Source organism: Athene noctua, chromosome 3 (assembly GCF_965140245.1).
Source record: "Athene noctua chromosome 3, bAthNoc1.hap1.1, whole genome shotgun sequence".
Lineage (NCBI taxonomy): Eukaryota > Metazoa > Chordata > Aves > Strigiformes > Strigidae > Athene > Athene noctua.
The window spans coordinates 26,936,097-26,957,210 of record NC_134039.1 but is presented as its reverse complement, the minus strand read 5'-3'; the positions used below and the strand labels follow the sequence as shown (position 1 = coordinate 26,957,210).

The window sequence follows — 21,114 nt, the reverse complement described above, 5'->3', positions numbered from 1 at the left end:
GGAAGAGACAGAATACAAGCCCATGTTAAAGATGAAGACTGACGGGGACCTGGGGAATCTACCCTAGCAGATCCACTGGTTGTAATAAAGCTGGGGAAACAACAGCATGATATGGAGTTTTTAGTTGATACTGGAATAACTTTTTTTGTTTTTAAATGAAGCTTTAACACCCTTAGATGATGATTTTATAATGGTCAAGGGAGCTACTGGCCAAAGTGAAAAGGCATATTTTCTGAAATCTTTAAAATTCAAATTAGGAATATATGCCAAATTCACCAAAATCTTTACTGGGATGAGGTTCACTGTACTGGACCCTCCTTTGCTTGACTTTGAGCTCCAAAACTCAGTTATTGTTTGCATTTGAATGAGAAAACATGGTGTCCGGAAGGAAGATGCAATTAATATGGACTATGCTACCCCAGGGATTTAAAAATAGCGCCACTCTTGTTTTGAAGACCAACTAGCTAGAGATCTGGAGCAATGGGAGTGACCACATGAAATCGTGGAAGTCCTGCAGTATGTAGATGATCTTTAATAGCCACAGAGACTAAAGAAATATGCATTACATGGACTATTAGTTTATTAAATATTTTGGGACTTAATGGCTACTGAGTCTCTCCACAGAAAGCTCCAGTAGCTCAGCAGCAAGTAACCTACCTTGGATACGAGGTCACAGCTGGTCAATGGACCCTAGGAACTGCAAGGAAAGAGGTCATCTGTCAGAGCCCTCAGCCACAGACAGCTAAATAGCTCTGCATGTTCCTAGGAATGACCGGATGATGTCGCCTGTAAATATATAACTACAGACTCATGGTAAAACCCCTTTATGAATATTGAAATCAAATCTGAAAACCCTCATTTGGAACAGAAAGGCAGACAGAGCATTCCATCAGCTGAAAAGGAAATTGATGGATACCCCTGCTTTAGATTAACCAGACATCACTAAGCCTTTCTGGTTATTCTCCCGTGAGAAACAGGGAATAGCCCTAGGGGCCCTGGCCCAAAATTTGGGGCCAGATAGAAGGGCAGTGGCATACTTCTCTAAACAACTTGATGAAGTAAGCAAAGGATAGCCTAGCTGCCTGAGGGCAGTAGCAGCAGTTGTTTTAAATATCCAGAAAGCATGAAAATTCACATTGGGTCAGGATACTGGCTTTCACCTCAGAGGTACTTGAAATACCAGGCTCCTCCTAATGGAACAGGATGATATAGAAATAGAGGTTAATAATATTGTCAACCCAGCTTCTTTTCTCAGTGGAACTACGGGAGAGCTAGTGACACACGACTACCTGGAAACAATCGAAGCAGTTTATTCCAGTTGGCCAGACCTCAAGGAGAAGCCATTAGAGGATGCTGATGAATCCTGGTATACAGATGGGAGCAGTTTTACTTGACAAAGTATCTGCAAGGCAGGATACACGGTAACCACCGAAAATCAGGTAATAGAGTCTAAAGCTCTTCCTCCAAATACCTCAGCACAAAAGGCAGAAATAATAGCTCTAACACAGGCACTGGAGATAGCCAATGGTATGAAAAGTAATATATGGATGGACTCTAAATATGCTTTTGCAGTGGTCCATGTGTCCATGTGTCTATGCTCATGGGGCAGTGTGGAAAGGAGGACTCTTGTCTGCACAGGGAAAACATATAAAGCATGCCAAAGAAATCCTCAAATTCTGGGAGTGCAACTACCTGAAAAAGTGGCTATAATGCATTGCAAAGCTCACCAAAGAAGACATTCCACCCATGAATTGGTAACACTATGGCAGATCATGAGGCCAAAAGAGTGGCTGAGAAAGGTGAAATAGAAGTGCAGTCTTTAGTCCTGGACGGTAAAATACAAATTGATGGTGAGCCTCAATATTCTAGGGAGGATCAAAAACTTACTGAATATCTAAAAGGGAAACAGGGAAGAGGGCAAGGGAAAAAAGACTCCTGAAAGTAAAATAATAGTACCATCTGCACTATTATGGACTATAGTGATGGCAAAACATAGAAAATCCCACTGGGAAGCAGAGGCCTTATATAAATATCTTCATCAGCAAATGGTTGCCTGAAATCTGTATACCACCATCAAGCAGGTGACAGCAATGTGAAACCTGTTTACAAAATAATCCTAAAACAGGATTAAAGACCCAACCTGGGCAAATAGGAAAGGAAATTACACAGGGCAACAATAGCAAATTGATTTTTTCTGAACTCCGAAGAAAAGGGGGGTTTTGGTACCTTTTGATTTTAACAGATACCTTTTCCAGGTGGCCAGAAGCATTCCCTTGCTGAACTAATAAAGCCCAAGAAGTAACTAAGGTATTGTTACAAGAAATAATACCAAGGTTTGGGGTTCCAGCAACAACATCCTCAGATCAGGGATCACATTTTGTAGCAAAATTGTCCAGCAGCTTAGTAAACAACAAATAGTAACACTAGGCCAGAAAGCTACATTGTCCTGGCCCCAAGCATTGCCCTTAGGCCTTCTAAGAATCAGAACCAAACCCAGACAAGCAGAAACATCAACCCAGGTTGGAGATGAAATGTTATAAGTCTACAAAAGCAGCTGCGAGAAATAAAGAAATTGGTCCTAGGAATTGTCTGGATGGGCCTGTACCTAAACCTAGTGATTATGTATATATCAGATCTTTTTCAGATTCACCTCTGGAACCAAAATGGGAGGGGTCCATTTCAGGTGTTATTAACTTCCCATACAGCAGTCAAGAATAAAGAACAGACATCCTGGATACACCACACCAGAGTGAAGAAGGCCCCTAAATCAAAATAGAAATCGACACCTGTGGGACTGCTAAAAGCTTTGCATCCAAAAATGGTGATATGGGTATAAGTGCTTAACATTTTGCTGAACTGTAATTTAAAAAGTACTTGGGAAGGACCTTGGTCAGATGCTTAATTTGGACATACAGGCATTATGGGAAAAATCCTTTGGGGATGAATTTAGCAACCGTTCTCCATTCTAATATATGACAACATATCAATTCGAGCTTTACCCTAATGAAACCACAGAGACTATTACAATTTACATGGATATGGAATGTGTTTGTTTAAGAACCCTATGTAATTTTGTACAACTAGATAACCTTATAATAGATACAAGTAATCATTTGAACTTCTGTATCTGCAATATCGTTAGTCTTACAGGATGTGATTTCAATTATACTGCTTCTGTCACAACTTATCAATTGTTAAGATCTACTTATAAATTAGTCCAAGATTGGCAACCCCCACCTATTGGAATGGAAGAAAACTTTTGCATCATGAAAATTTACTTACTGTCCAGCATGATGCAAAAAGATTACATCAAGTCATGAAATGAGTGAAGTCAGATAGAAAACACTACTAGTAGGATATATTTACAGGCTATTCCCCATGAGCTACCAAAATCTTAAATATCAGTAATAAAATATAATAAATCCCTTTTGACTGCAAAAGAATTTGCTTAGGGAAAAGAAAAGGGGGGAATTGATACAGAGAAATGATTACTTCTTTTGAGATTTATTTACTTATTTACTTATAGAAAACTGCTTAGCAACTTATTTACTTATTTATAGCAAGATATAGTAATTTTTAAATATTGCTAAGAATCCTGCTTGCCCAGACTGTTCTGTGGAATTTTACCAAGGACTACTGTGTTCATCAAAACAAAGCAGTTCACTGTGAAAATCTACCAAGGATTACAATGTTCAGCAAAATAGTATGCTTTTGTCCTTGAGTAACAGGTGACTCTAACTAGTTGGAATTTTGCTAATGAGTAAAGATAGCCATGGATGAATGGTAGAAGTTCTATTGGTTCTCTTAGATAAGATAGAAAAATAAATCAGCTGGAAAACACTTTTGTTATTCAAGAAATTGGCCAAGAGAATCTGCGCATGCTCCGTGGAAAAAACAGGGTGAGAAAGACTACGAGCCTTCCTCCCAAAGACCCCCAAAGACGACCACCAGGAGGCAATGCGCAGGTGCAACGATAACTTAAACTGCTGACACCATGCTTTCTAACTAACCCAGCCCTACTCATGCATATGTATGTTTGTGTTATGTAACCCAATGAATATGGATATCCACATTCTATCAGTTTTGGTAAAATATATGGTGGGTGTGCAAGCTTTGTGGAGAAATCCCCTTGCACCCCGGCCGGAGTAAACATACCTGCTTTATAACTCTATTTGAGTTGTAGAGTATTTTTTTCCATGAATCAGGGGTACACCAGAATCTTGTCAAGGTCAAATTCCTCTTCAGTCAGGTTGTTGGCAGACCAGCTGCCTTCCCCGAAATTCTGCCATGGTTGCTCAATAGTCCGAACATTGTAATTGATCATTCTTATGCTCTGAGGTGGCTGCCCTTGAAGATTACCCAGCTCTTCTGGTCCTCTAGTCTCCAGGGAAACTTCCCAGAGATCCTGCCAAGCAGGTCCCTGAAAAGTGCTCATCTGAAGTCTATGTCTGTAATCATTTCTTTGTCTTGCTTGTTCCTCCCAGGTTCTGAAACTCCACAGTCTCATGCTCACTGCAGCCAAGGCTCCTCTTGGCCTCTACAACACCTAGGAGTTCTTCCTTGTATGTGAGTAGCTGCATCTCTTCAAGGATATAATTTTCCAAATAATTCTGTACCTATCATATTTGTAAAATGGAGCTGGAAGATTTCTTTGTCTTATGTCAGTATCACTAGAGATATTCAACCAGACGATATTACAACTGTATGAAAAGGAAAACTAGTCTACAAATGCCAAAATACAGAAAGTTCAGCTCCAACTTGGGGCAAAAATGTGGTTTGCATTTGATTTTTAGCTGAATCAGTTTATTTATCTAGCTGGCTGCTACAGTTTTTTACTAAAAAAAGCACCTGAAACAAAACAGCAGTAAATCACAGCAGGTCTTCCAACTCATTGTATTGTATGGTAGGTAAAAAGTGACCAGAAACAGAATGGAAGAAGAAAACCTCAGAGAAATTGAGGTTTTTTAATAGGGTGTGCCTCACTGATAACACTTTAGGCACTTTCTTCTACCTATTTAGGGGAGAATTCATGAGATGAGGAAAAAGAGAACTAAAGACTTGGTGCCCATCTCTTCACACTTCCAATGGGACACATACTCTGGGGCCAACGGACCAAGTCCTGTGGCTAGATGAACCTTTTCAAACCAGAGCCATGGTTTAGCATGACACTGCCCCTTAAGTGCTAGTCCTCTGGCTGTTGTTCACAAAGCAATTGTTTCTCCTGCAACTAAAGAGGATGCTGTATACACAAACAGTTCCCCTGTATCATCCTGTACTTACTTACTGGTCAGTGTACCATTTTTGATCTGGTATTGTTTTCCAATGGACAGAACAATGGAAATGATGCATGTCCTTCAATGTGCCACAGACTAGAGTGCATGGAGAAAGGGTAGGATTTGGGAGGCAGAGAAATGGGGAGGGGGAGAAAGGGGACTTCTAGAACACTGAGCACTGGATTCATGCAAAGCCAAAGTGATCTGCAGAGATGCAGCAACAAGTCTCCATTGATTGCCATACTGGTAAGCTCATTGGGTTTATCTATATTGGGTAAAAAGGATTGCAACCCATATCTCCTTTTGCATATAGACTGAAGCAAATGCTTGCTGGTTCAACAGATAAATTGAAATAAAAAATTCCTTGAAATAAAAAACACCTTGAAAGGGGAAAAGTTTGGGTGTAGAAACTATTTATGGCATGTTTGAATGTGCTATCTGAATGTGTCTACAAGCAGATATTTGGCTTTTACTGCTATATTTGTAGAAAAAAAAATATTAAACTGTTCTGGAAGCCTTAGTGTGTCTTTGTTAACTAAAGCTGAAAGTTTTATCTAAACTGGGTGGTACTCCGTTAGAAGAATGACAAAATGTTAAAAGGATATGATGAGGATAAGCTGAGATAGTTTTCAGACTATTCAGTTTTTAAATCTTGGATATCTACATGGATGGAAATTGTGGAGCTTTTCCCTTGCTTTGAAGGAACTGCAGAACTTCTGCAAAAAAATTTGAAGAAGTTTATGTAACTGAGGGTGTGATTTTTATTCATCCTCAGTTGCCAGACATACACATAATGAAATTATTATGCATGTGACTCCTTGTGGTGAATGTTAACTCTCTGTAAAGTATGAGTATCTGTTGACTGACAAACAAATGTCTTTACCCTTTTCTATTCATGGATTGCACAATGAAGTGACTCAGTTTGTCCAGCAAAGTGCTCCATGCCTGAGGGAATTTTCTTGGTTTACAGGCAAGCTAACTGATTAAATCACCTCTTTAACAAGCCAAGTAGTACTAACTAGCTGAAGTACTGGTTAACTGGATAAGCAAGAAAAAGAAATAGAAAATATTGACTACAAGGACTTGATACTATATATTTGCACCATATATATATATACTATAATGTAAATACTATATAATTTATGGTTTTCTGTAGCCTGAGTAATTTCAGAACAGATGAGCCTAGACAGTTTTTTTCCATCTGTTCTTCCTATCAATGGCACATTCATGTATTTGTTTCACAATGCAGACATGGCTATGAGTATCAATCCTCTCAGGTCCACCTGAAAAGTCAGTGCTGAAATGGTATGCTACAAAGGCAGCATATCACCCCAAGATCAGCATCCTAGCACCGCACCGCACCGCACCGCACCGCCCCACTCTCCCCAGTTTACACTGCTCTCTGCTTAGTCCTTAAATGAAATTAGTGATAGACTTAACCTGGGACACCCAAAATCGTTTGGGACAATTACCAGAGAGGCCTGTGTGTTTACATTACTCTGTGTGATACTGCTGAAGGTGGTGGCAAATGGGTTTCTTCAAGCTCACACCTCTTTCCTTTAAAAGATGGGATTGTGGCTGCAGAGGGTTTTCCCTGCATCATCCTTAGCTCTGTCTGTGGTCTAGTACAGTAAGGGTCTTCTCTCTGGAGGAGAGGTATGGTAACAAACATGTTTTGATTACTCTTTGTTGTAGAGTGGCTTTGCTGGGAAGAGGTAGATGTAGCTAAATCTTGCTGAATTTTGAGATTTTAAATTATGAGAACTATGTTTATGACACTTTTCCTTCCAGTACTTTGTTTTGGTTCTTTCTTGATGTTGACACCTTCTTGGTGTGTTTCCTTCACTTCTCAATTTCTCTCAGTTAAAATTAAAAAGAAAATATTAGTCTTACTAAAAGGCAAAGGTGTTCTGTGGGTTTTAATTAAAACTGTTACACAAAAATTGTCAATGTCACCTCATAACTTTGCAGTTTGCTTAAATTGTGATTGTGACTGAAAATATTTTAGAGGCTTAAGGTATATAGTTACATCTGATAATGAAACCGCTAGTGAAAGGTGCAGCAACATCAAAACAATTTTTCAGGTATTGGGAGAGAGGCAATTGTCTGTTTCTAGATGATTTCATAACAGCTCTCCAACAGTCCTGTAGTAACTAAAGACTTTTTTTACATAAACATAACACTAGAAAAGACACTCTCATGTATTTTTAACTGTCCACACTGCAGTGTAGTATCTGGCAATAAGAAAAATTGTAATAATGTGACCTGTTTGCCATTCATACTGTCAACCTCAGATGACAGATAACTCCAGATAGGACTGTTCCCAGCTTTGGGTGAAAAAAACCTAAAACTATTATCTGATTCTGTCCAGTTTGGTTTTAATATTCTCCATTAAGGTGGCTTCTCCCACTCTCTTTGGGAGACGTTACTGGCAGCAACAGCTTCCAACTTTCACACTATGTGCAGCATGTGGTTCATACAGTGTAGCTCCATCTCAATTTAAATCCCATTACAGAAGCCCCTGGGATGAGAATTTGCTTCACTCATTCACTACCCCTATGGTAAATCCTGTAGCACCACTGAGGACTGTTGAGTGACATGCATGAGAAGGTAGGGAGAGCCAAGTGATCATCCACTGCATAGCTGGTTAGTGGTGTCATCCATACCTTTTCTTTATTGTGGGTTTCTGCTTGGTTTGGGTTTTTTTGCAGGGAAATTATGTGCTATTATTTTTTTTCATGCTGTCAAAGAGAGTGACAGGTCTTGCTCACAGTATTATAGAAAAGCTGATATTAGCAGTACTGTCAGAAAGTAAATTGTCTCTGGATAACAAGTTATTTGTTGGTGTCATCCAGAATATGGGTGTCTTTCAGAAGGCATCTGTGTCATTAGGAGAAAGTTCTCTATGTGAAGAATGACCACACAATGTGTGTTCCCTATTAATTGAAGGATCACAATCATACAGTGATTGATCACCACTGGCACAAAATATACATATAACTGATATAGGTTGAGCTTACCTACCTTGACCCGCCTCAGAGTTAGACATTGAATCCTGTAGTTACAGAAGGAAGATAAGCACTTCCCGAAGGACAATTTGTTTTAAGATAGGTGGGATGTATCCTTCTCTGCTATAAAGATGACTGTCTTGGATAAGACATAACTTTTGAATGGCTCTAATTAAATAAAAACAGTCCCAGCCAAGTATATTGGGGAAAGGCAAACTTCTGTGAATGATAAATGATTTTTTTTTATCTTGGATGTTAAGTCACTGTCCCAGGCTATGAGTATCCCCTTAAAATTTTCTGAGAGGACATAATAAAAGAGTGGAGTTCATTGCTGATGAGCCCAAACAAGTTAAAGGACACAGGAGACTAGCAATAATATGTGAGTTATGAGTAAAGGGATTTATGTTGCCTTTAATATTTTGTTCTTATAAAATACTTTGAACATTGGTCCATATCTGTGAATGGAGATCTAGGCTATGGTTCTTCTTAAGAAAAAAAGTGGTTTAATGGGAATGAAAAAGGAAAAAAAAAAAAAATCCATGTGATCATGAAGTTTGCTACGAGTTTTTGGATAAAACAATGCATTTATTAACATGCAGACTAGGGGATACAAAAACATTGTCTGCTAGCAAAAAATTATTTTCTTTTTTGACTGTTGTGAGGGAACATAAAAGGAATCTTAAAGTTGTGGTTAAGATCTTAGTAAGTGGTTCCTGAAGTGGGGGTATCTATGCCTATAAGTAAATGAGCTGATCAGGTTTTCCAAAGTGCTCTCACCCAGTGATAATTGTTAAATCCCCAGGAGGCTCTGGGAGCTCCATACATTTTGGGGAAAATAAACTACTTATTTCAATAACTAGAGGAAAAAAAGACAGCCAAAAAATTCAGTGCCACTTCCCTTTCAACAGGGTTTGTCCAGGAGGATGTATCCTAAGTGCTTTTTCCACTCCCTATGACAGTGAATAGGCTGACCTTTCTCCTCTACCCCAAGGAGCTCTAGTTCTCTAACAGTCTGAGAACTAACAAGACTTGAACAGAACAAGTCCTCTCTTCCACAGTTGCTGGGATTTCCACTTCATCCATTCTGGAGGGAAAGCTGGTGTTAAAACAGCTCACTCCAGGGAGGGAAAAGGAAGTACAGCCACCATGTGACGTAGCATGAACTTCTACTATTATTATAAATATTTATTAACAGGTCCTGTAAAAAAAACAGGAAAATGGTGAAGATTTGATATTCTCTTCTCCTCTTAAGTTTGCTCAGTGGGCAACTCAATGCCAACCCTGGACTCAAAGTGACGATCACCAAGAAGGGATTGGAATATGGTACGTGTGATGTTTTCAGAATCTGTTGGTGGTATTGCATTGAATCTTGGTATTACAGACATCCTGGGAAGCAAAAGCAGTGGAAGAAAATGACGTGATTGCAGGCTATAAAGAAAAAGAAAGTTTAAGAGCACAATATAGCAGATACAGTAAACTGGTTGACAGCATTGTACATCATATCAAGGTTCATTTGATTTCAGATATTGAATAAGTCCAACTCTTGCCATGACTAGGAGTGAGATCTGGAATAGCACTTCTGGATCTCTTCTTTCTGACCCTGTCCATACTATCTCCTAAGCCAGAAGCACGTAACTAACCTCCCAGACAGTATCAAAGGCAACTGAACTGATCAATGTTTTCCTGTAGTCAAGGAGGTTGGGATGGAAACCCTGAAGCAGAATATGGAGAAGGAGCATTTCCCTGATTTGAGTGGCTATGAGAAAATTTGGCTTGGTAATGTCAAATACAACATCTCAAGGTAAGTATTCTCTGGGGGCAATTTGTGTTTGACTGAAATTTGAATCTTTTATGTTCACTCTGACTTGCAAAATACAAACTTTTGCTTTTCTACCCCTTATCTCCCTCATGCTCTAGAATACACGTCACTGCTGTTGAACTCCCCAGTGCTTCCATCTCTTTCATACCTGGGACTGGGATAAACCTGGTAATTGGAAATGCTTCTTTAACCATCAATATGAACTGGAACATAAGAACCTGGATGTTGTACGTACAGCCTCATGTGTCCTGGGATTTTTCTTGATGGAGAATATAAAGATAAGAATGTGAAGTTTTTAGTATTTTTTTGTCACCTTCATGGCAAAGGTGCTCTCTAATGGCTAGTAGCAATAACACAGGACAGATTGGTCTTTCTCAACAGGTCTGCTGGTGGGAGACAGACCCTGCCCTCTCAGCCATGAGCACTGATAAAGAACCAATGGTTAAGAAGCCCCTCTACAAATAGTAAAGGATTGATGCTCTAGCTGAATGTTGTCCTTGTACAGCCTGTGAGCTAATGACACATTTAGAAAAATTGTAGTATAGTGGATCACAGTCCAGCATAATAAGCCCTCACAGTGCAGCTACTCTGTTAGAAACCCTGTGCTATGCCTCCAAGATATACAGTTCAAAAGCTGATGGAAAATAGACAAGTAAATAGCAATATCCTTAGAGCAGTCTCCACACCTTCCTAGTCCAGGGCTGTTTCAGAGGAAAGAAATCCCTCCTCCTCTTCCCCACAACTGACATTACCTATATTGCTAAACTGACTGAATTACAACAGTCTCTGATGTGTACTTCTGAGCTTCTGCTGTCAGGAGCAGCAGGGATGGCCACTTTCAAGGGGAGGAGACCCAGGAGCTGAGGGTTATGGCATGGCAGGGGCAAGTGCCCTCACTGGTAAGTACCAAAGACAGGCATGCAGAGCAGGTTAGTGGCAGTGACCAGGAAGAGCCACCAGTCCAGGCTGCCAGGCAAGTCCGTCCATAGAGAAGAGGCAGGTCTGGGGCAATGCCAGGAAGCTTTTCACAGCTCTTTCTCACAATCAAGTTATGAACAGCTTGATCCAAAATAATACAGCTTCACCATACTGAAGCTGGTCTTGGGAGGGGTGGGGAAGAGGGCACTATGCCTATTGGGGCACTCTGGGCTCTGACATGTGACAGACAACAATAGATTAGATCCCAATACAGCTCTCTTGCCCTATCAAGTATATCCCAGTTCCCTCTGCTGTGGGTACAGCTCTGGTAACTGGATCAAAATACTTTACAATGGGGAATTATCTACTTTCCCAAATTCATCATTTTCCAAAACTTCAAGCTGAAAATCTGGGTAGAATACTTGATTCTCTGCAGACATTAGAACTTATTTTCATTATAATCAAAGCAATAAAAAGCATTCAGACAAACAGCTTAATCTTCAGGGAGCAGAAATGAATCCATTTAAGAAATAATTGAGCCTTGAACATTAATTAAAAACAGGCTTTTTTTTCAGTTATTTCTTTATTTTTACTTTATACAGCAAAGACAGTGGAAGAAGCACAGTGTACATTTCAAAGGTGTTTGTTGCTGCAATCTTTTCAACATCCCTGGATAATACAAGCCATACATCAATATAATTTATCAGCTGCCAGACAACTTCTGGTGATATAGATATCAAGTTGAATGGAGAAAGTGGGCAAGTGGAAAATATCTGTATGTATTCTCTGGGCAAAAAATAACTCTCAGTGAATGTCACAAAGACAACTTCATGAAATAGGGCACTGATTTTGGCATCTACAGGCATCACAAGTGGGAATCGGGGCCCTAATCCAGTGTTATGGTGGCCAAATTTGTCATTGTACTTGTGCACACTGTCCCTTGTGTAGAGGATAAACACAGCAGTTCTGGTCAGATCAAACAATCCCTTGTGCTTCTTCAGCACTCAGTTCTTTCCAAATACTGCTCTACCCTTCAGCTCTAGGTAGAAGTTACATTCTTGTACTGTGCTTTAAGTACTCCTAGTCACAGTGCTATCAAAACTGAACAGAACCAGACTGCTATCTGTTGTGCCTCTAGCTACAATCCAGTGCAACATTATTTAATTGTTTTCTTGTATTTACTTCTCCCACTGTCTGAATACAACCCTTGTCACCTAATTTTAGGTTTGGATTTTTGTTTGCTTGTTTTCACTTGTATTGGAAGTTCCTAGGGTAGAGACTACTTATTTTTTCTCTGTACATATGTGATGGTGGTAAAATGAATAATTCCTTATTCATAAGGATGAATCTACCCAGGCTAATTGCCAGGATGCCTAGTGGTGAAATTGTCTCCTTTTAGATGGTGGGTCTCTGACAGTTGTTACATTTCAGAAAGCTCCCTTCTGTACTAGAATATTGCCCTCAGAGGCCAATAAAGTAATGTTCTGCAGATTTCCTATTAATGACTGTAGTACTCAACCCGTTAATTGCTTTCTTCCTTTCCTCTAGCTTCCTGCATAACTTCGTTATCAAGTATCTGAAGAAACCCATTCACAGGAACTCGGTCACTAATGTAAGCCTTTCAAATTGTGTAGGGGAGGGAGGGATTTAAGGAATATGACTTTCACAGGTCAGCACTGTGACCTTGGCAAAGGAAGAACTAGAAAAATAATATAGTCCTATTCTGGTCTGATCAGCAGTCTCAATTTTTCCAGCCAGAAATGCTTCTAGATAAAGGGCCAAGTTCATGGCCTAGATATTGATGAGCCCACAGCTAGGTTCAACCAAGGCAGCAGTAGGGCTGGAAAATGTAATTCCCCATTCCAGTGCAGAATAAGTCTCTGTACCTAGAGGCATCCTGGGTTTTGGGTAATTTTTATACACTGCAGACAAAACATACATTGGGTGCTGCACAGGGATGTTGTAGTACATCATCTGATAGTATGACATAAACTTCATCACATCAGAGGTGCATAGTTCTGATGACAACCTGTCCAGGGCCTCTGAGAGGAGACAGAGCCTGAGATAACTGTGATTCTGCCCCAGGACAAATATATCCCGTGAGACCAATGTGAGATCTCTGCCTCCTCATACTACTAAGGCTGTGGTTTTGTCATCCGCATCAGGCTGCCTTTGACAACTTCTCACTTCCCTGCCTAAAGGCAGCTCTGACATAGGATGTTCTTACATTATAACCAAGCAGAAACCTTGGGGAACTGTCACTGAAAACCGGGATGAAAACTTACCGACACCAATGTGATGTAGATAAGCAGACACTTCTTTATTAATGGCCAGGTGCGCAGGGGAGTTCTCACCAACAATGCACCCCAAGCACCAGAATTATACATCTTATATAGAACTTAGTCATGCATATTCATTAATTATTCATGCATAAATATTTAATTTCTTGGAAATCATCAACATACTCTCCTCCTATTTCCAATTATGCACAGTGAAAGCTAGAAATGTCTAGAAATGGGTCTAGGGTGTAATACAAGTATGTGGTCCATGAATCGGTGGTTGCAATCTCCCCCTGTCGGAATTACCTTCTGCTTAAGTTCACGGTTTCTTGGTAGGTACTTGAAGGTTGTTATGGTCACTTCCCTCAGTTCCCATTAATCCTAGACCTTGACAACTACTTGCGTTCTTCTAGTCCTATGTATGTGTCATAAATCAGTTTACAAATCATCATGTGTTTTGTTACCTAGGTTCTAACTGTTCCTACTAGCTAATTATGACCACTCCCTTCGGCCTTGGTACAGGACTGTACAGGGGATTTTAAAGTAGCAGTCGGTTGCTGGTACAAAATACCATAAATGTGAACAAATAATTTCTACTAAAATACCTCTTAATGCTATACTCATATTAAAATCAAACATAACTTAATTTCAGTTGATAACAAAATCAGTAACAGAACCAGTTAACTGAAGAAAAGCTACTTTAGGCATTTTAACAAAGGTGTTGCAATGTGTGTCACATAAGCAGAAGGATTTGCTAGCACACAGGTAAGGGGTGCTCACAGACCCATGCTAATCAGACCATAACTTGAGTGTGCTTTTATACAGTCATGTTCCAACATCAGATCTGGAATCCAACTGATAAATGAGAACCTCCAATCACTGAATAGTGAGTCACTAGTGATATCTTTTCCCTCAGCCTTCTCCTTCCTGTTGAGTGAAATTCTGCAACTTCCTTAACAGCAGCTGGTCAGTGAAGCCTCCAGAAGCAGATCTGTGTGCTCCCTTGCTTACAGGACCGCAGTTAAATAAAGGGAGCGGTCCTTGGACAGAAAAGGATATTTATTAGAAGTTGGGAGCAACTTATAACTCGCAAATGTAGCAGTGTGCACTTCAGAAATGTCACTTAGAGGCCATGCAGCACTGATGCTAAGGCAGTTTTCCATTCCCTCCCATGCTCTGAGTCCTCCTGCACAAATAACACTTTACAAGCTGAAGCCTGCCCTCCCAGCCTGCCTGGAAATTTAAGTTTTACTTGCCTATTTATCAGACTTGCCAAAGGCAAAATGAAAAAGTTTTTTTATGAAAAAGCTTTTCACTTAACTATTTTGGGTTAGATTTGCAGGTGTTTAAGACACCCAAAGTGTTGGGCAGATACCATGTGCAAAACACAAGTACCTAAGCAGATCAGGCACCCACCCTTCTGGGAAAGTATTTGTTAGAGGCACTCTGGATGCTCTCAGAAATGCTTGACAAGAAATCAACACATCCTTATGCCCTGAAGCACTGGTCTGACCATTTCCTTTTTTTGGGTTAGACCAAATTTATTTTTCCACAATTAGAAAACACTAGACAAACTAAAGAAGTCGTGATGTTTCCACTGGCACCTTCTTTAAAGTACCATAGGTCAGAATGCATGTTAGGAGGTCCCTGCTTATGTTTTTCACTATTCTTTGGATAAAGTTGTATCATTCTCCTTCAGGAACTGAATCAGTTTTAAGTATACATAAAATTCTTTCCATGCTTTTTGTAATATTGGGTATTTTGCCTTATCTACCACCCTTACAGTCCTAATGCCGATTGATGATTTGGCTGAGGTAGACTACTCCTTAAATAGCTTGCCAGCAGTATTCCAACCATTCGTTGACCTGGACTTAAAGGTCCTGTAGTGCTATTTGCCAAGATTGCTGTGGATTTTATTATTGTATGATCCACTTTCTAGGATGAACATGATTGCTGTTCTGAACATTAAGACTCAGTATCTGAGAAGACAGACATTTCAAAGCACTATTGTATTTGTTATTGTAATAATTTTTAACAATCTTGTTGTAAAATTAATGATTTAAAAGCCACATCCTTTTTTTTTTTAATTGTTGTTGAGTTGGTTATAGCAAATAGAGCAGTGGAAGTTGACTAAGCAACTTAGAAGAAAAAAGAGAAAGGAAAAGGAGAGAGAAAAAAAGTATTCAACTTCATCCTTCTCTCGCTGTTAATATCTGAGACTTCTTCAGTCAGTCAGGGGAAGATTTCTATACATTGCACTAACTAGACGCTTCTGCTGTTAGATGAGAGAGGAAAAGAAAGAGCAAGACTATAGGAGCAAGAATTAAGCCTCTGGCACCTTGAATGGGCAGACAGAAGACCCCTGAAAAAGCATGGGAGCCCAAGGAGTACTGCTGAGTTTGAAGGCCTGAAAGTTTCTTTCAAATAAAGGAAAAAAAAATCTCCTTATATATTGAAACTAAAATCAGACCAGTTCCTAATTCTAGAATGACTTGATTGTCATTCTGTGTAAGGTGATTTGGTTGAGGATAGTTATCATCATAGTATCCAAGATCCTTAATTAAGTTTAAGATGGCTTGTGCTAGGTGCTCTACAAAGGGTGAATGAAAAGACAGTCTTGTCACAAAGATCTTAAAAATTATCAAGTATTAACAAGAGGCAACAGGGAAATAACAGGTGGAAACACAAAGGAACAAAAAGCTGCTATCCATCAGTATGTCAGACATTGGTCTCATCATACCAGCTCTGAAGCTGCTGTCAAGCTCTTTTGGGTAGTGTAGCAACTAGATTTTAAGCAGGGACTTGAGGTAGACCAAAGAGGTAATGTCATGGCTGTTTACAAGAGCTACTCTGACACATAAGATGGAACATGGGGGAAAATACAAAGCAAGTGACTGTTAAAGCTGGCAAGTGAGGGTTGAATGGGGAGGTCATGGGTAAAGTGACTCAGCACTTTGGAAGTGTTTTGAAAGTCCTTAAAAGGCAACATAAATTCAGAGATAGATGGGGAGGACTTGAGAAAATAAAGACACACAGGATACACTTGAAATCAAACAGAAAGGGGGAATTAATAAAAGGGATATGAAAAAATCTTAACCTCTGAGTAGCTTCATCACTTTATATCAGTTTTACCTTTTTGTTTAATCTGGAGGCATTTGGGAGTATTTGATCTGTAAATCTTGGCTAATATTGTGGGTTGTGCAAAAGACAACATAGGTGGTTTTAGGATTGTCTGATATAACTTTCCTTTCCCTCACAGGCATTATTTTGTCTGCACAAGTTACCAATTTGCTTTTGGGTAGAATAAGGTGCTGATCTTGACCTAGAAAGACATTTGCATTTAGAGATCAGTTTTGTAATTGGATAGCTCTAGGCAGCAGTTCTCAGATTTAAATTCCTGGAGATGGAGAAAGAAAGTAAGTCTCTTCAATAAGGAGGTCCCTTAGTCATGCTCTTTATGCCATATGTAGATCTTTAATTTAGAGGCTTTGTTTTCTGAGGTGGTAGACTGTCTTCAGTAGGTGATGAGTGTCTCAGAAGACAGATCTCAGGTGTTTTCTGTGATGGTGTCTGGTCTCTGGAACTTGTGTTCACCACCTGCTTGAAAGCACCAAGTCTTCAGTCTACAGGTCCACAAAGCCTATGTAGCTATAAACCAAATTAATAGCTTAAGCGAGGAAAAGGAAAGTAGCATTAATTGTCTGCCGTCACATTAAAGTCATATTTTGAGTCTGATTTTTATCTCTGATAATACCCTTCAGGTGATAGTCTATCCATTTGGAAAGTATACTGGCCTTCCCTATGTGGCAGCTCCCTTCACTATCCCAAACCAAAGCAACTCCATGCTCTACCCTGCCTTCTCTGAGTATTTCTTTCCGATCCCTCATTTGCTTACTACACTGCAGGGGCCTTCAACATCACCATTGCAGAAGAGGTGAGTAGAAGACAGAGGAATGGGGTCAGAGTGGTTCAGGCCATCCAAGATTGGGGCTTTGACCACCAGTTGTCAGAATGCAACTGTATAAAGCTGCTAATTGGCCTGCAAAGCCCCGAGACAGTAGGTCATAAATACTAGGGTTTTGTTATGTTCTTTTATTTATGCTTTATATGGATGCCTCAGGCCACAGCCAGGGGTACTAAATACTGGCAACTTTGCTACAAAAAAGGAGGTTTCTGTAGACCTCAGACATAGACTTTTCTGACATGAACAAAGGATCTCTGGGTAATTTAGAGCCTCAGTGGCTGTTTTCTGAGGGGTCTTTACTGACTGAAAGTACTACAGGGGATATAGAAGCAAAGCATATGTCTAAGTACAGTAGCTGTGGCTTAGAGGCTGGCAGGCTTGCCTAGCCTATCTCCAGGAGGTTCAATAAATCCCAACACCTATAGATTGTGGCCCAAACTATAATGATATTAAGCATTTTCATCCCCAGGAAGTATTTTAGCATATATTATTGGGAACCAGCTTTAAGTATACTTAGTCTCTTAATGCGGGAGAGCTGAGCACGCACACAACCAACAAGCAATGCCCATTTATTACAACTAAGAAAGCCCTTTTATAATGTTCTCCCGCACACGTGAGTAACATGCAGTACAAATCCTCAAGATTGGACAGTTAACTTAGCCCGCGCTTTAAACCTTCTTATGATTCGATCAAAAGTGCCACATCCGCCTCGCCAGGCTTCCTGCCTTGTGGAACTTCCTCTTCCGTCCCAACCCCTTCCGGGGGTTGTTTGTCTTGTGGAGTTTCTCCCCCCTCATTCAGGGTCGCATCCTTATCGCATTCTTGCTCGTCTGAGGCTCTTATCAGTCTTGTTCTCAGGGAGGATTGCTCACATGTCCATTCTCTCACAGAAAGTCCTCTTGAATCTCAACAGAATAGGAGCCAAAATACTGGTCTCAGGTGCCTGAAATAGTGCAGTTGTAGGCTTACAGGGGAAAACCCTGCCTCTGCAGAGAGTCATTTAATTCTGAGTGCAATCAATCAGTTCTGAGTAGCTGAGGAAAAAGAATTAAAGCTGTTCTGGTCCTGCTTTGCTATTGGTGATAAATTATCTCGCAAATAAAGGAAATAGACTAGTTTAAATGAAAATGTTGTCCAAGACTGATCAGAGCCATTTGCATCCCACTTTTTGTATCCCACTTCCTTTGCATCATTCCAAAGACTTAAGATCCAAAAGTCACTTTTTAGCTTATTTTGGGCTAAATGAGAGCTGAAAGTTGAACATGAGCCTACTAACTCCATCCAGGATTAGGGCATGACAGTTCCACCACTATCAGGAAGTGATGGCTAACTCAGTTTTCTTGTCTGTGACAGATCTCGCTTCTGGAGAACGTTTTGTCTTACATTTTACAGACTGAAGTCATTCCATCGGCTAATGGTAAGGCTGTATTTCTAAGCTAAAACCTACAAGCATCTAGCAGAGTGAATGATTCTAGGAACTTATAGTGAATTTCTGCTTAAGTTTTTCCAGTTTCCATTAACTTGAGTGGAAAAGACTATCATCCAGTAAGCAGTAGGAGGAGATTGATTTGACGGGGTGCAAGTATGCCGTCTCACTGGCACTGTTCTACAAAAGGGGCTTGTAAACTCTTAATTCATCTGCCTTTGCCTCACTCAAGGTGGCCCTGATGCATCAGTGAAAGGCCTGTCTAGTCTGCACACCTGCCTGAGGCTGCTGTGTATGAAATGTGTTCCTCTTTGTTAGAGCAGCACAGGGCTCTTGCCTCTCATAATCTTATTTAAGGTCCTGGAGGGAGACATAGCTTTGTGCTAGTCCTCTTTACTAGGATGAACTTCACCTTCATTAATATGGAGACAAATGGGAACAGGTACTTAATGATGATAGATCTGTATTAACAATCCCTCAGGTCACTAGGGACAAATCACTGACTATGAAATGTCTTGGTTTGGCTGTGACACTATGCCAAGAGAAAAGAATCTGTAATTGGTAAATGAACATTGTACCTACCTCCCAGGGTTGCTTGAGAAGACTAAGAGGTTAATTGTTGTAAATGACCTAAAAATCTCTGGATTGTTGAAGAGCAGATATTTATTATCTTTCCAATGTGCAACTAAATCACTGTTTGTCTTTTTTTTTAACCTAAACTGTCAAAAGGATTCCCTCTGCCCAATCTGGCCAATGTTACCTTGACAAGGTCTCACATTACAATTGTACAGGTGAGATTTTGACAGTCTCATGAAAAGGTTATTCCTCTCTTTTTTGGTTTGTGTTTTGGTTTTTTGGTTGTTTTTTTTTTTGTTTTTTTTTTTTTTTTTTTTTGGCTAGGTATTTATTCACTTTTTGTCTGTACAAGAAACTTGCTGGATTTGAGCTAGTTAAGTAGGAAAAAAGCTCTGGGGTTAAAATGAGATCTGTAATAATGGTAAAATCCTGTTAGAAACAAATTATCTTTATTTGAGAGGAAAAGTTAGAACTGCAGGAAATACATAACCATGACAAAATACACAGCATGCTCAGCCTTTCAAGTTGCAATTGAGTGTGAAAACAGGTTTACCTTTAACATTTCATTCAAGTTTGGCCAATCAAATAAAATTATCCATGGAGTTATCCATGCAGTCTTGCTGAATTTAACAGTAATAGTTGAAATATGAGAGGGAGGTGAATTCAGTTTTGTACACCTAGGATGACTGGATTTTGTTAATAATTGGTTGATAAATGGCTGAGGCTATTAGTCAAAAATAGTTAGTGAGGTCTCAGAAAGTATTTTTTGCCTTCTGGTTATTCTTCTCCAAATCACACTATATTCTGTGCCTCTTGCAACATGCTCTAGCCCTTAGTTTGAACATACAGAATGTTGCTAGACAGTGAATCAGTACAAGGGCGTTGCTGACAAATGAACTCCCAGAAAGTGGGTAAAGCAGTTAAATTTCCCCACTTGTTTACCAACTTCTCAGTGGTTTTTCAGCTTTGCAGAAACAGTCTCAAATCCTTGTTTGTGGTTAAGCACGAAGCACAACTCAAAGAAACACAAAGGGGTTTTTTTTAATCCTTCTTTGTATTCCACATACCTGGCAGCAAAACATAATTCCTTGGAGACTGCTTTCAGTGGCACTAGTTGCCAACAGCCTTATAGACTAATTATGAATGAAGGATTTTTAGTGGTTTTGTAGGGCTCATTCCCCAACTCACTTTCTCTAATCAGTCTCCTAATCGGTAAATATGAATGAGAGAGTATGCAGGAAAATTGCTATACCCTATCAACATTAATGGGTTTCCTATTTAAAAGCAAACTTTATAGTCTCCACTTTCAGTCTCAGCCTACTGGCTATGGTCAATAGGAAGAAAGACAATTCTTCCCACTTTTTCATAGATAACCATATGTGGGCTGCTCTCTACAGGTTCCTTGCTCTGCATGCGCTGACAATGGGGGAAGCCTTAAGAACAAGTTTAGATGGCTAATTCTTAAGTGGCTCAAATTATGTAAGAAATAATCCCATCTCATGAGGATTGTCTAGTTGCCTTAAGGCTCAGATGAACCTTTCTGTGTAGGCTGTATGATCTTTAGGTGTCCCTTCTGTTGCTAGCACAGTGCAAAGGGATAGAACGCAGGGAAAGATGGGGCTCTTTTGCAAAGTTCAAACTTGTTACTTCCAAGGCTCCATTGTTTTCAGTAGATTTTTCTGACCTTTAACACCAGGATCAAGCTGAAATTTATAAAAAAACCCAAACAACCCCACACCAAAACCAACCAAAATAACACCTTCATTTTGTAATTTACAGCACTTCAAGTGACTGTTGTTCTCCCCACAGGGGTACATGTTGATTTCTACTGATGTCCACTACAAACACTAA

General features: G+C 39.8%; 1 protein-coding gene across 1 annotated transcript; it reads left to right on the top strand.

Moving 5' to 3' along the window:
• The first annotated feature begins 1,193 nt into the window (after positions 1-1,193).
• Positions 1,194-21,114, top strand: BPIFC (BPI fold containing family C). Its single transcript, XM_074901164.1, is given in 14 exon segments — positions 1,194-1,366; positions 9,477-9,604; positions 9,971-10,082; positions 10,199-10,327; positions 11,621-11,776; positions 12,567-12,630; positions 14,123-14,183; positions 15,083-15,174; positions 17,059-17,170; positions 17,173-17,231; positions 18,134-18,193; positions 18,615-18,678; positions 19,402-19,478; positions 21,073-21,114. Coding segments are annotated over 14 exon segments (1,329 nt in total).